This window comes from Balaenoptera borealis (genome assembly GCF_965194805.1).
Source record: "Balaenoptera borealis genome assembly, chromosome: 13".
NCBI classification, from domain to species: domain Eukaryota; kingdom Metazoa; phylum Chordata; class Mammalia; order Artiodactyla; family Balaenopteridae; genus Balaenoptera; species Balaenoptera borealis.
Genome location: NC_138870.1, coordinates 69595101 through 69611620, shown reverse-complemented (window position 1 = coordinate 69611620; position 16520 = coordinate 69595101). Strand labels below are relative to the sequence as shown.

General features: G+C 35.3%; 1 protein-coding gene across 12 annotated transcripts in view; it reads right to left on the bottom strand.

Moving 5' to 3' along the window:
- Nucleotides 1-16520, bottom strand: part of METTL25 (methyltransferase like 25) — a gene marked incomplete at its 5' end in the record, with an annotated part of 303322 nt that overhangs the window by 228576 nt on the left and 58226 nt on the right. For all 12 annotated transcript variants that reach the window (XR_014233388.1, XM_082350758.1, XM_082350755.1 and 9 more), the window contains 3 exons: nt 3293-3366; nt 7812-7841; nt 11276-11370. Coding sequence is in view for 11 of the 12 variants with exons in the window: in XM_082350758.1 (XP_082206884.1) it covers nt 3293-3366; nt 7812-7841; nt 11276-11370 (199 nt within the window). The remainder of the gene's footprint in view (nt 1-3292; nt 3367-7811; nt 7842-11275; nt 11371-16520) is intronic.

Sequence of the window (16520 nt, the reverse complement as noted above, 5' to 3'; positions counted from 1 at the left end):
TTTAGGCTGTATGACTGAAGACAAGCTTTTAACCACTTTATCTTAATTTTCCTTATTACTATAATGAGGTGACTGGAACAGATACTAGGAGTATAATATGTAGTTCAACTGACCCTGGGGTGTAGCCTGAAATGAGATTATAATTTCACTGCTGTTGAACACAAACAAGTATTTACAAAATACTATGTATAAGGTATAAAGAATGTCAATAAAATGAACCCTTATATGCAACACCAAACTTGAGAAATAGAACATTAACCGTCTCTAGAAATTCCTATGTGCCCCTCATCTTCCCCACCTCATCACTTTGTCTACTCAGTTGTCCTCCCTCCCATAGGATACTATACCACTGAATATTGCTTGTGTTTATCATTCTTATGCTTTTCTTGATTACCACATATTTACACTCCTGAATAATTATACCGTTTGTGCTTGTTTCCAAATTATATAGGAATTTTTCTATAACGTTTAGATTCACAACATTCATCCACTTGGATGCGTGTAGTTGTAATTCATACATTTTCACTATGGCACGGTATTCCACAACAGTTTATCCATTCTCCTATTAATGAAATTTTTATTCCTAGACTTTTGCTCTTATAAACATTGCTGCTATTGATCATTCTTTTTTGTTGTTGTTATTGCTGTTTTATTTATTTATTTATTTTTAATTTTTATTTATTTATTTATTTATTTATGGCTGCATTGGGTCTTCGTTTCTGTGCGAGGGCTTTCTCTAGTTGTGGCAAGCGGGGGCCACTCTTCATCGCGGTGCGCGGGCCTCTCACTATCGCAGCCTCTCTTGTTGCGGAGCACAGGCTCCAGATGCACAGGCTCAGTAATTGTGGCTCATGGGCCCAGTTGCTCCACGGCATGTGGGATCTTCCCAGACCAGGGCTCGAACCCGTGTCCCCTGCATTGGCAGGCAGATTCTCAACCACTGCGCCACCAGGGAAGCCCTGCTGTTTTATTTTATTTTTTTAAATTTGGCTGGGCCGAGCCGCGCGGCTTGCAGGATCTTAGTTCCCCGGCCGGGGGTCGAACCCGCACCTGGGCAGTGGAAGCGCTGAGTCTTAACTGTTGGACTGCCAGAGAATTCCCCTTTTCTGTAGTTAAGAAATGGTATCTGGGGGAAAATGAAGCCCTAAAAGCTGGCTTCATTTCTCTTGGTTTCCATCTTCTCCTAGATATTTGCTGTGTAATTTTTAATTTCCTTGATAGTCTCTGATGTTCTCAAACCAATTAAAAACAAATTAAAATACACACATACTTGTACACACACACCACACACTTGCATATATACACATCTCTAGCATTTTTAGTTTTCTCAGAAGGAGAGTTAGCCCTAATTACTTAGTCTGCTGTTACTGGAAGCAGGTTTCTATCATTTTCTTTGGTTTCTGCACATGCCATCCTGACTAGAATATGAAAGACTCCTGTGTGGACACTACATCCTATGCATTCAGAACCTGATAGGCTGCCTGCCCCACAATAAACAACCGCTGGGTTAAAAAATATAACATGTGCAAGTCTTGGCAACTAATTAGAATGTGCGGTTTGATGATGAGAAAAGAAAAGAATCGAATATGATTTTAAGATTTCTAAAGCTTGATAATGGTCATGCAATTCCCCAGAAATGACAAAAGAAGTCAAGAGACAGAAGAAAGAGGAATAGAATTGGTGGGAAGCTGACTTTGTTTTCTGGCTGTGGCTGAATCTGGTGTATTTTTAAGGTGCTTAAGTGAGGCTGTTCAGAAGCTGTTTCTCTATATTGAGAAATAGAGATTTGAACTTCAAAAAAGAGGTGGGAGCTGGATACATGATTTAAGTTATTTGTTGTGAGGGTAACTGTTAAGAGAAAGAGGAAATATAAAGAGACAGCAGCTAAGTATAAAACACTAGAGAATTTCTGGATATACCAAGGGGATGAGTAAGAAGAAAAATGCTTACAGAAGACAGATGAGAGTTCAAGGTAGGAAAAGGAAACTTAGAGGAATGCAGCTTAATGGAAGACAGTGAGGACAAGAGTTTGGAAAAAACAATTATTACATGATCAAATATGGCTGAAAGCTCAATAAAGATCTGGAATGAAAGAAGTCTTAAATAACATCTACTGAGTAATAAAGGCAGGCAGGAATGTGGAGGGTTGGAGAGATGTGAATTTTTAAGTGAGAAGAGAAGTTCAGAAAAGAGTGTAGATGATCTTAAGTGGTCATCAAGAGAACAACAAACACAGTAATGAACAGATTTGAGGTCTTAAAGGAAGGCAGGCAGTCAATATTTGAGTAGACATGAATTTGCACAATTTTGTGACTTTTTCCAACAAGGTTAGCATCTTGGGGTGAGTTCAGAGAAAGGAACCAGTTTTCAGGAAACCATGAGAAATTCACTTTCAGACATTTTGAAGATTAATATATGGAAAAGAGAGTGGAGATAGGGACACAGATTTGGGAGTTATCTACCTAGAAATGACAATTAAAATCAATGGTATATGTAGATATTTGTATGTCATAATTTCTTTTAGTAAAAAAACAGACTATTTTTCTTAGAGAAATTATACCTAATCTGAAAATAGCTTCTATTTCTGTTAATAAGTTTGGATTTGTTTTTGACAACTTGAAAACTACCCTATTTTAGTTTGAAGAATAATCCTATTATAACCAAATGGCAATCAGAATCCTAAAATTATAACTAGTACGAAGAAACGTTCATGAAACTTGAAGGGACTGCAGATGTATGCTTGAGTATGGCAGTTATTAAACCAATATTATGAAAAATTCTCCTAATCCTTGCCTTTCTGTATAGGCAGTCATTATTATCTGGGGAAAACAGAAACAAAACATATGCAAGGCTACTGTTCTACCAGTAGAGACATGAATGGCCACACTGGCTGTTTAAGATTGATATCTGTTCTAATTAGTTAAGTGTTTATGCTATAGTGGTTGTGAAATATTTTAAATATAACCCCTGCTCATATTATAATATTATATTCACTGAATTACTTACATATAACATTTCAATACTTCTCAAATTCTAAAGTACATTTTACATATATTTCTTTATCATCACAACAACCTTTCAGGACAAAAGGGAATCATTAGAACCCTTACTTTAATAATGATTAACCTAAGATATGGTTGCTGCACAGTTCTTCATTACTTACTGAAATCACGCTCAAATTCAAAGCTTCTTCTACTAATCACAGTGACCCTGAATGAATTCACCTGAAAACTAAAAGTCACTTCATTTATAATACAGGATAGTTATTCTTATTGAAATGAAATCATCATACCATTTGGTGATGCCATAACAATCTTTAATAATATCCTGAAGTACGGCACGATAGAAGAGTGATTCAGTAGGCAGCTGAAAAAAAATGCAGATATATATGAGCACAAGAACCAAATAAAAAACAGAAATCAAATCAATACTTGAGAGTCAGAACCATAAGTGAATGTTAGAAACCTGAGTTTGTTGCTAAACATAGGGGATAATTTTATAACTTTTCTATTCTAAGTTAAAATGTACTTGGAGGCTAGTTCTCACTGAGAAAATAGAAGAAACTATGAAAGAAGTAGTAGTGAATGAGGAAGAAAAGGAATAATCAAAGAAAAATTAGCTAATGTCCCAAATGGAATGTTTATCAGTTAAAAACGTAGAAATAAACTTCATGACCAACAAAGTCAGGCCTGTATAAGAGAGCAGACATGTAGGATATGTGCAAAAGAGATAAGAATGTGCATCTTTCCTAATGGTGGTGGATTAGAGATATTACCAAGGATTCACAGCCAGAGAGAGAAGGTACTACCCTAAGTAAGGACATACTAAAATATGTCTGAGGCCTAAAAGATCACAGCATTGCTACTACAGAGTTGAAAAGAAGGGCCTTGGAAAGAACATGAGATCAGAGACTGAAGTCTCAGCAGGACTTCATTTCCTGGGGAAAAAGAGGTGGGAAGTGTCCATGAAGGTGCAAAGGTAGGAAAGAAGGAATGGCTGACGAGAAGGTCCCTAATGACGCATAAGAGTGTCAAAGTAGAAGGTAAAAAAGTACTATACATAAAAGAAAGAGTGCTTCACTGTAGCAATGTAAGAGGTACCCTTAAACTAAGAAAGTACAAAAAGTTGCCAAAACTCCATCCACGTCCCCATCCAACAGAGATATCAGCAACAACCACCTTGCTTCCATGCAAAGTTATTATTGAAAAAAAAAAAAGGAAAATGAGCAAGTATGGAGGGAGGTTGGCAATACTGAATGCTTTTGAGAAGTCAGGTAAGTTAAAAACTAAAAACTCTCCAACCATGGGTAAAGTTTTAAAGATAGAGTTCAGTGGAATGTGTACTTCACTGAGTTATCCTTTTGTAACTTCTATTCTCCTTCTGAGCCCCAAATTGTTATCTTCATTTGTTTTCAATGAGAACACATCTGGATTCAGGTGGAGTTTAACAGAAAATAAAATTTTGCCTGTGAGCTCAGGCAGAAAACCTACTCTACTGTCCCTTTCCCCCATCTAACATCAAGTTCCTACACTATGGGCCCAGGTGCTGAGACTACAAAAAACCACAAGTTGGGAGTCGAGGGTCAACCATTATTTCTTGGGTCTTCACCCGACGGCATTGCCTTCTTAAGTCACTGGAGAATGTCTGACTTGTAGGGTCTTGACAGAGCACTTTGAACAACACAAGTTATATCCTCTCTGGATGTTGACAACAGTGAGGAGGGTGATTCCAGTAGGAAACGGTGTTAGGGATACCACAGTCCCCAACTCAACTCCTAAAATAATTCACTGAAAGCAGACACAAATACATACTTGAGTGCCCACACTAAAATTTATAACCTTCAAAAGGCACACTCCTTATGTAAAATCTCTTTCCAAATACAACTTCTTGACTTGAGACAAAATCTGATTTCTAAACTTCCCTTTCCTGAACATTTCTCCAAACATTTCATTAAGAATTTCCTCTCTCTGGATATATTTTCCATTTGATGTTTTTTCATCTTGAGTAATTTTTTTCTTCAGTACCCCAAATCTCTACTTTATCATCTGCTCCCCACTTTCCCCAAATCCTTTCAGTTCTCTCACAAAAATGCTGAAATCCCTTTTCATATATTAACACCTACTCTTATACTGTTCTACTGAAATTCAAGGTATTTTGGGAAATAAATTATTACATAAAGTGAAATATTAGTATTATAAATGGCTTACAAAGTTCTTAACTTTTTAGTTGATTAGCTAAAATAGGTAGGAACTTCATTTTTATTTATTTATTTATTTATTTTTAACATCTTTATTGGAGTATAATTGCTTTACAATGGTGTGTTAGTTTCTGCTTTATAACAAAGTGAATCAGTTATACATATACATATGTCCCCATATCTCTTCCCTCTTGCATCTCCCTCCCACCCTCCTTATCCCACCCCCCTAGGTGGTCACAAAGCACTGAGCTGATCTCCCTGTGAGGAATTTCATTTTTATGTAAATTTTATATGAAACTCCTAAAAATAGTCGAGCTGTTATTTGAACTGAAGAAGCCTAGCTCTGATGTCCCAGTAGTACCAAGCCATGATGCTATTTTGCCTCTCTGACACTTTGGCAGGGATAGGGTGTCATTAATTTTTTTATTATATACTTTCATTTAGGAAAGCAAAGAAACTCTTAAAAATAAAGCTCTCCTTTCCCATGCCTTTTAGAAAAATTATGTAAAATGGTATCCAAATAATTTAGAAATAAATGTATATTTATATTGTTATTAAAAACTGATTGTAGAAAGGCCACCAAAAGAGACCAAGAAATGTATTTTAAGCAACAGAACATACAAAAATGGAACGCACAGAGGAACACAAACAGGATAGAATAAATCATCATTCCCAAGTTACCCTGAGTAAATAAGGGCTTTACAGTTGTTTCCTAAGAGAAAGGAGAGTTATGAAGTGCCTTCGAATGTGCATTCCTGGAATAGCTAGGACTATCCATCCTGATAAATACAGATGGGGGTAAGTGGGAAGGAAGTCAACATCTCCCGAGCAGCCTGTGCCTGACTACTCCAGGAATAAGCTAGATGTGGCTCAGAGTTTACTTTCTTTCCTTCACAAGTGATAAATCAACTTAACAGTTTAATGCATTTTAAAATGGGGCGGAACAGAAAGAGTACACCCTTAAAGTGTGTGTATATATATATGTGTGTGTGTGTGTGTATATATTAGACATGCATTTTACAGGTCTAGTGGAAAGGGCACTAAGCTGAAAGAACTCTGCAATTAACTGAGCTAGAATGCACTACTAAACTTCTGCTGTATATCATGTTCTCATGTAAGTTTGGGGAATACCCAACTCATAAGATTGACTGTAAACATGAACAAGCCCTTGGGAAATTGAAAAACAGAGCACAAATGCATTGGGGCACTGTTATGATTAAGGCTCTTTCCTCTTCCAGACCCCTAAGGAACCACTATTTTGATCTGTACTATAGTTAAGAGCTAGGGCTCCAGAGTCAGAGACTCAAATCTCAGTGTTCTCTACTTAACAGTTTCCTCATGTGTATCGTGGGATAACAGTCCTGATCTCACAGGCCATGTATGCAGCACTTTAATTGATGAAGAAAACTTTGAACAGTACTTTGGTAAGCTCTGTGTTAAACTTAGGTATTATTTTCATGATCATAATTATTAACCACCTGTAACAGTAACAACAGTTGATATTTATCGAACACGTACTACATGATAGACACTGTTTTAAGCATTTTACATCTTTCACTCATTTAATCCTCACAAAAACTCTATGAGGAAGGTATTATTGTTACTCTTATTTTTTTAGTAGTATTATTATTTGTATTTTAAAGATAAAGAAATTAAGCTATGGAGAAATCATGATGTGTCTCTGATCACGAAGCCAGTAACTGATGAAGACCAGCACACTGCTGATGCAAACCAGCAGTCTGAGACTGAAGTTTACACACTTAAACAATACGCTCTAATGCCTTTAAAAAATCAGTTTTTATCAATTTTCAGATAGGTATAATGAGTATTTTTTAAAAAACCACACAAAGTTCTTAGCATTGTGTCTGGCCCAAAGAAAGCACTCAGTAAATGATACTTGTTGCTACTATTATGCTACTATTATTTTTAAAAATTCAAATTGACATATTAATCCTCCCTGAAAATAAGCAAAAGAGAAATTTCCAAAATTTAGGTCCAATAAGAAAACTTTTGTGAAAAATTTAAAAGGAACTCTTAAAAAAATACTTTAAAATTCCTAATATGTTTCATAAATCTTAAGGTAGAGGAAAAGGCAATTACATGAATATATGAAGGATACATTTAACATCTGTTTATATGTAAAAACCCATTTGGTTGTTGCAACTAACTAATGACTAATGAAGTCAATAAAGAAGAAAGTTAAAAAACAACCAACTAAAATGTGTGGTTTGGACTATAGTTAAAAAATAAATTGAATGCTATACCTTGTTTATCTTTGCTTGAACTAAGCCCATAAAAGCCTGACAGTCAGCAATAACATTCTTTAGAAATATTTATAGACTGTTTAATATAGTATGAAGAAATGAGACATTAGTACAAGAGTATAACGTGGAAGTTTTCCTAAAAGTTCAATTTACTTTTCCTGAGAATTCACTTCTCTTTTAAAGTAAACTTACAGAAAATGTATAAGTTTGAATATGAATAGGTGACAAGAAGAGGTGATATTTATAAAAATCCATCAGGTTTTAGGTTCATCAGCAGGTCAAGTATGAAGAGTACTTTGAGAAAAACTATCACGTTCATCAGTTGGACTAGAGTAAACACGCTCACTTACGCCTTGGCCGACTGCAACACGCTCCAGTGCCTTTAAGGAGAAAAAAATAAGACAAAGACAGCTGAGATATTTAGTCTTGCCTTATAAGACTTATAAACACACTGTATAAGGGCTTGTGAAAGTGACATTTAAAAAGATTAATTAAATGATAACATAAGTTTATACACTTAAAAGTGTTAATATCATTAAGGAACGTTAACTGGTACACTTGTATAATTTAGGGCTGATATATGGATGTGTGTCACGCAGACAAACACATACACACCCCAACTGTATACACTCCTTGAATTTTAGAAGGAATTAGAAAACAGGAAAGAAATAAAATGACATATTCTTGGCTCACTTTTATTGCAGCTAAAACAATCAAATCCAAAACTATTATTATGTATAGACATACATAAACATATTTATATACGCACTACTTTTTAACTTATTTTCTCCCAATTTTTTATAAAAGTATAATTTCATCTTTTATTAAACAAGATTATATTGAACTGATTATAGTTGAAATCTTAGTTTAGAAAAGTACATATATTTTTGGTCTGCATGGTCAAATTCAAATCAAATTCACATATGATCAAGTTGCCATAAGAGAAAGTAATATATATTTCTACAATTTTATATGTAGCTGGTTTTACACTGATATTTATTTTAAATTCAAAATACTTTTATAAAAAAAGTTTTATAAAATTTTCCCAATATTTCTCATAAATACTCATAATCTAACATACATGAAAGGATTTGTTATAATTTAAAAATGGAATAGGGCCTTCTGAAACTTTCAATTTTTTAGACATGCATTTCTACACTTATGTTGCTTTATAACTAAATTAGATATAACATTTTAGTTAAAATTTTATTTTTAAAGTTTTCGTTAGAAAATATTTCAAACATAAAGAAAAACAGTAAAATGTAACAGTGCATATACTTCCTACTCAAATTTAAAGTACTCATATTTGTTTCAGATGGCTATGTCTTCATAAATAATACTTTTTAGATACAGCTGAATCATGTACTTTTAAAACTGAAAGAAAATGTGCAGATTATCCCAAGTGCAATTTTCTCAGATGCACAAGGTCACTGACAATGGCAGGGTCTTGCCACAAGCTGCACAGCTAGTTAGCAGGTGAACAGGAACTAAAAACTTGTTTTCTGAACTCCGGTTTACTTCTCATGCCCTCACACCATGAAGAGTTAGTGGGAAAATGAGTTCATGGTATAAAAGCTTGCTTTAAAGAAATTGTTTGAAGAAAAAAAGTGTAATTTTTCCATTGACTTCAAGGATACCTTCATGAACATCTAGAACCAGAGTGTTATGAATACAGAAGATAGTTATTATATAATTTTTATATTAAATTAAGTAGCAACAGGCCCAGAACAAGTATGTTATTGAAGAAAACACTGAGTTTTCATTTACAGTACTGGTTGTGTTCATTTCAGATTAAATTTTTGTGTTACTTGCTTTGCTAAAAGGCCAAACTATCAATAACAAAGAAACAAAAGTTTTTAATAATAAATGATTTAGCATCAATAAAAATATCATATAACACAGGACTACTTTTGGTATGTGTTGCTGATGTGTTTGTTTTAGAAATACCAATGATAAATTCTGATTACATAATAAAAGATAATCAGGTAGGTGATAAGCAGTTTCTTACAAACACTAATAATTTTTCTTGGCCAATAAATATACCAAGTGTTCATTTCATACTAATCTAAAATATTTTACAGTTTTATCAGGCTAAAAGTATGCTGACAAGATTGCACTAATGTAATTAATTTTTCCCCTCTGGTTAGTACCCTTAACAATTTATCTGAAAGTGTCACCAGAAAGGTATACTTCGCTCTCTCTCTCTCTCTCTCTCTCTCTGTGTGTCTCTCTCAACCCCTTAAGCTTTGAATATTTGTAGAAAAGGTCAGTTATGGAGCAAAAGGCAATAAACAAGATGCACCAAAAGAAACATGTTCCTTAGACTTTCCTAGATTACTCTAGCATCAAAAAAAGAAGTCAAGGTGAGCAAAGACAGGGATAGAGTTAAAGAGAGGGGCATTCCATGAGAAGCTGACATTGGTCAGGCAAAGTTCTTAAGTGCGGCACGGTTGACAAATTCTACATTTTGGAATTTATTTTTCAAAAACTCTTCTTTTTGGTTTGTTGAATGTTTATTTTTATAGCAAACATTTTTATTTTGTGGATATATTATATCATTTTATCTTTCTAAGGGATACTAATAGTTATTTTATTTTACTTTGGATAGTATCCGTTTCCTCCAAGTTGCTACTTTTCTATTTGTTTATCTGATCTCTTTTCTTTCATGTTAGACTTTCTTAGACAACTAAGATAATTTTGATTATTGATTTTTGATAATTAAAAATTAAATAATAATTAAATAATTAAAATGCGGTAATCATAAACTTGATTAGAAGCGCTGTGCTTATGAGTGAGGACTTTTAATTGTGGGTCTCACCACAAAGGTCCTATTTCATTGTGAAATCCCTAATGCCAATATCTTCAGTTTTTTCTCTTAGGCTAATCAGATTCCCTATAAAAGACTATTTCAATTTCTTGCCTAGAGGGTGTAAGCTGCCAGCATTCTGGGAACCAAGTCATTCCAAGAATGACCTCCCATTCTAACAAGACCCTAAATGAGTATCATTTACAAATGTAATGAAAGAAAGACAAATTCCCAGGAAAGTATTTTAAGAGGACTCACAAAAGGAAATCATTATTTGAGCATAAATAAGATTTCGAAGTTAATTCTCAGATATGTGACCCAGAACACTGGAACACTTCTTTATATTGCTGTGTTACTGGCAATATAAAAAATATTGAGATAATGACCATAAAATAGTTAATTTATCTTGGGATTGGACATTAAACACATTATTTTAAAAGCTATATTTTAAATTTATGATGACAAAGTCCATTTATACCACTTAACTGGCATCTGCTCCTTTTTAAGCCAACATAACACCACAAACAGAGAAGACTGTGGGCTAAAGTGTTCTAGGTCTAAGGACATGAGCTAAATAAAGATTTCACTTAAACAGATAGTTACTTCATATCCCAGGTAGCTTAATATTTTTCCCACTTCATAAAAAATTAGGAGACCAAATGATCTGCTACAAACAAACACAAACATACCACAGAGCTGTGGATAAAGCACTGAAGTAATTCTGTGTTTAAGACTTGGTTGTTGGTACATTTTATATGATAATTAAAGTAATTATATGTAAGAAATTAAGTACTATAATGTAGAATTATAATTATAAATTGTTACCACACTGCACGCAGAGTGAGTAATGTTGGAAGGGTAAGCCATTTTTTCCCTCATAATTTGCAATGCACAAAAACATTAATAATAACACTGCAAAATTTGGCATTTAAGGAAGCCAAAAATAAATAAATAAAATTCTGCAACATCTAGATAAAGCTCTAAGTCCAGGAAAAAATAGAGTCATACCAAACATGCTGACATTCTGGCATTCCGGCCACAGCACCATCTCTCTTCCTTTAAATAGTGGCACATTGGAAATCCCCACTTTTCTTGGGTACATTCTGCAGATGGAAGAAAAATATGGATTATTTAAATAAAATTCTTCCTCTTTTAGTTAAAGTAAATAATCTATTGAGAAAGCAAATCAGTCATATGAAAGTCAAACAGTAGTTAAACATGTAAGTGGTAATGTTTAACAGTTCATTCCAGTATGTTAATTAAAAGCATACTAATGTTATGAAAATGATATTTTCTCAACAACAGCTGTTTTGTATTTAAGCTCCAGGTCTGATACCAACCAATTTGCCAAAATTATTTCTCAAATATTTAGCAAAAGCAATTTAAAATGGAAATACTTTGCATGTTCAGTGTAACTACAGAAGATAAGTAATGAGATACTGGGCATTTACTGCTGACCTGACTTTCTAATAACACGGTTTATTAAATGTGACATTTGGCAATTTATTATAGAACAATATTAATTCATTCCTAACAATGTTGAAGCACCAATTTTTTTTCCAGCCACGATGTTCACTTTCCAGAAAATGAACAGCTGTATAGGCTCTTATTTTTTCACTACATTGACAGGCTGTAAGATTTTCAACTGTTATTCAGTTTGTCTCAACTGCATTTATGGTTCGAGTAACAACAAAAAAATCAACATTTTCTGCTTAATCACAGGTATCTGCTGCCCAACTCACTAAAAGAGTTACACGTGCAACTTGCGGATGTGTAAGCCCCTTATGTACAACTATTAACTGCACAGGGTTTTCTCAAAAGGAAAAAAAAATTTCTATTTTAAATTAAAGTCTAGAAAAGCTTAAGCCTATCAAAACTGTGGCAATTAAAAGAAAACTGAGATGAATGTAAATTTTCTATTAGGTTAAGTAAAACAGAACTAGAAAACAAGAAAATGCTTTAAAAGAAAATACTGTTGAGGTAGATTCCACTAAATAAACTTCTGTGTTATGAAAGGTCAAATGATTTTTTATTAAAATAGAGAAAATTTAAATTTCATGCAGATCATAAGCCTGTGATAGTGATTTCTTTCAGGTATTAAAGTAAGATTTACAACAGACGTTATTGATACTCAGATGGAAGATACTGACCCTGCCCCAGGAATACAAATAATAATAATGCTAGTAGTTATACAGCACTTAATATTGTTAGGCACTATTGTAAGTGCTTTAAATGTAATAACAAGCTTTTTTTTTTTTTAACATCTTTATTGGAGTATAATTGCTTTAAAATGGTGTGTTAGTTTCTGCTTTATAACAAAGTGAATCAGTTATACATATACATATGTTCCCATATCTCTTCCCTCTTGCATCTCCCTCCCTCCCACCCTCCCTATCCCACCCCTCTAGGTGATCACAAAGCACCAAGCTGATCTCCCTGTGCTGTGCGGCTGCTTCCCACTAGCTATCTATTTTACGCTTGGTAGTGTGTAATAACTAGCTTTAAGTGCATTAACTAGTCCCCACAGCAATTCTGTGAAATAGGTATACTATTATTCTCATGTTTCAGATAGAGAAAGTGAGCACGGGGAGGTTAAGAAAACTGCCTAAGTTGCAAATCTAGCACATGGCAGAGTTGGAATTTAAACCCAGGCAGTCTGACACCAGGGGCCATGCTCTTAACCACCAGGCTATATAAACAATTTCACTTTACAAGTACCCAGGAATCATGGAGCCCTTGAAGCCTACCCAGTAACTAGGGACCCTGGACTACTTCCTCTGTCAATTTCCAAGATGCCTTGAAACAGCGGTTTGAGTTTTACTGAAGGCTTTATGATTTAACTGAAACATGATTATTGCTAAATCAAAGGGTTACTCTAAGTACTTCAATTTTTTTCTTGCAACTGAAGAAAGAAATATCTAAACTTTACTGTAAAGGGTAAGGGGCTAGAGAAATGGGGTTGTGGTCTTTTATTGAGAGTGTTAGGAAAAGTGCTAACCAATAAAGCAGCTAGTTCTTTCCCTTTCCCCATCTGTTCTCTCCTTCTTCCTTGTAGTAATAGCACTCAATTTTTACCTGGCTATTCAGCTGCTCAGGTTAAAGACTGCAATTCCCAGACTCCCATGCAGTCACTAGGATAGCTAGAGGGTAAGTTTTGGCTAACTGGATGTGGGCAGAAATGCTGTGTGCAAATGCTCAAAGAGGAGTTGGGGGGGGGCATGATCTTTCCCCCACACTTTCCACCCCACTTCATCCCTCCCCTGTCTGGAATGTGTTCATGTTGGCAAGCAGACGGTGGAGCAACAAAATAGAAGGATTCTGGGTTCTTGGAAGGCTTTTTGGTGCAGAGCTCCCTTACTAAATCTGTCTACCTCTGGACTGAAACAGAAATATCCATCTGACCCATTCTGCACCTAAATCTTTATCTTAATTTAATGCTTCCCAAACTTTTTTTGTAGCTCAGCCATCTGGGAATATGGCAAATTTTGTACATCACAGTGGAATAAACAGATAACTGTGTTGAGGCAAAACCCAATGGGATGAAGGAAGCAGTATCCCGGGAACTCCCATATAGCATCCACAGCACACTAGTTGAATCGTTCCGTCCTAATTAATACAGAAGTCGTCTCTGAGGATGTGATATTTGAGCAGAGACTTAAACGAGGAAGCAAGCCATGCAAATATTAGGGGAAGACAATGAAAAACAAACAAAGTGCTTCCAACAGGATACAGTTAATCTCCAAAAACATAATACCAGAATATTTTACCATTTAAAATGATTAAGCAGCAATTTCTCAACTTCTAATATCCCAACCAAATACCTACAAAATAAACTTCTAATAGGGGAAAAGAAGAGATGAAAGTAAACTTACTACAGAACACGAAAAGAATCCCACTTAAGAAACAAGCAATGGATTTGTAATGAAAAGTATAATTAGTGCACCATCACTGCTCTGCAATTCACCTTATGTTGCCAGGAAAAAAGCAGGTCTACTTGCCTGAAAACAGGTAGAAATTTCCTCTGCCAATAATAATCTAAAAAAACTGACTGAGAAAAATTACAACTTAACATTACATTGAAAGGGGAAGAGTATTTCTGGAAAATATATTACAATGGAAGGGGTATATTATTTCCAGGAAAAAAAAAATCTAAGAAATCCATCCCAAAGTTACTCTCAAATTGTTGACCTATAGAAACTGTAAGAGGTAATAAAATTTATTCTGTCTCTAAGCCATTCAGTTTTGTGGTGATTTCTGAAACGGCATTAGATGATACATACAGTCTTGAAGTAGCAATAGGGAGGTTAATTACCTCATACAAGGGAACTGAGACAGAAAAATGCACTGCTCCATGAGGATGGGAAGTATGCTTCCTCAGGAAAGAGCTAAGTTTTGATTAGACAGTAAACGCATTTTCAGAGAACAGGCTGCAGATAAAGACACTTTTAGTAATGAATGACCAAATTCCAGAAAATTTTGGAATTGAGGAGAGGTAGAAGACTAGTCAGAACAAAGGATATATAGAGATACATTTGATGAGAATCCCAGAAATCAGGAATGAATCGTGAGGCCAGGGTTTCTGGTGAGGGCTGACATGAATGGGGATCAAAGGCACGATGGGATTGGTCTTTCCTATCCCTAGAGAGATAGTGGTGAAGCTGTGGGTGTTGTGGTAGGGGCGGAGGAGGGAGTTTTTCAGCGGAATACAGAGTTCTGGGCTTGACAGTTGATAAAGGGAAGATGCAAACAGGGATACACAGGCCTCCTGGCATTCCTCTTGATTTCAGATGATATAGCGTGGAAGCCAGCAGGGGAGCAGTACACACTGAGCACACAGGGCTGTCACTGGAGAAATGGAGGCTGAAAGATGGCAAGCATGTTCCCTAACTTGTGTTGATGAAGGTGACGAGGTGGGGAGAAGGGTTACTGTCTTCCTTAGGGCTCATAAAACTTCTCTTTGCCACCACAATGAAGGCCTACAGAAGGGTACCCTTAACCTGTGTGTAAGAAAGTTCCCCCTTCAACCCTGCATAACAGTGTGAAGGACAGCTGAAGGGCAGTCTTACTCCATGCACATGGCTCCCCAAATCTTTATCCAAAACACCCATGAACTTTAAGGGCCTAAGGCAGTTTATAGCAATTGCCAGCCTTGGCTCAGGGCTATGTGAAACCACATTAGAGACTCACTCCTCTGGACACCCAGTGATTGTGTCATCACCTTGAAGTTTTCTGAGTCTGCATCACAGTTTCCTCTTTGACTGAGGTCACGGTAGCCTCACAGCTCTGTTCAATTTGTAAGGGAACAAGTGCAAAAAACTGATACAGAGACACCCTCAAAGTCCAACAAAGCCTTTCATATACTGATTCAATATAATCTTTAGAATCTATTTCACCAGCTTCATTCAGACTGCAGTGAAGAACGAGGCTCCCTTCTACATCCTGAATCAAAGTCACTGTGTTCATCATTTCTATTGTTAAGTCTCGGTCTCCTATTTAACTGTGTTCATATACTTATATTCGAATCTAGTCAAACTGGGCATTAAACTTCCTTATCAGTGAATCAAGTTGCTTTCCTTTAGGAGCACTTTCATGCTATCTTTAAATGATAATTTTAGAGTAGATGAAGCCTCTTGTTTTTTTCTTCTATTTCATTTCTTAGTCTTTTTTTTTTTTACATGAGATACAATTTGTTTTTATTGGTTATCTATTTTATACATATTAGTGTATATATGTCAATCCCAATCTCCCAATTCATCCCACCACCCATCCGCCCGGCATTCCCCCCTTGATATCCATTCGTTTATTCTCTACATCTGTGTCTCTATTTCTGCCTTGAAAATGGGTTCATCTGTATCATTTTTCTAGATTCCACATATATGCGTTAATATACAATATTTGTTTTTCTCTTTCTGACTTACTTCACTCTGTATGACAGTGTCTAGATCCATCCACGTCTCTACAAATGATCCAATTTCATTCCTTTTTATGGCTGAGTAATGTTCCATTGCATATATGTACCACATCTTCTTTATCCATTTGTCTGTCGATGGGCATTTAAATTGCTTCCATAACCTGGCTACTGTAAATACTGCTTCAATGAAATTGGGATGCATGTGTCTTTTTGAATTATGGTTTTCTCTGCATATATGCCCAGTTTCTTAGTCTTTGCTGGCTTTAGAAATGCATTACTGTTGTAAATGTAGATATTCTACTAGTTCTTCCTTCTTGTGTTAATAATATTATCCACTTAATT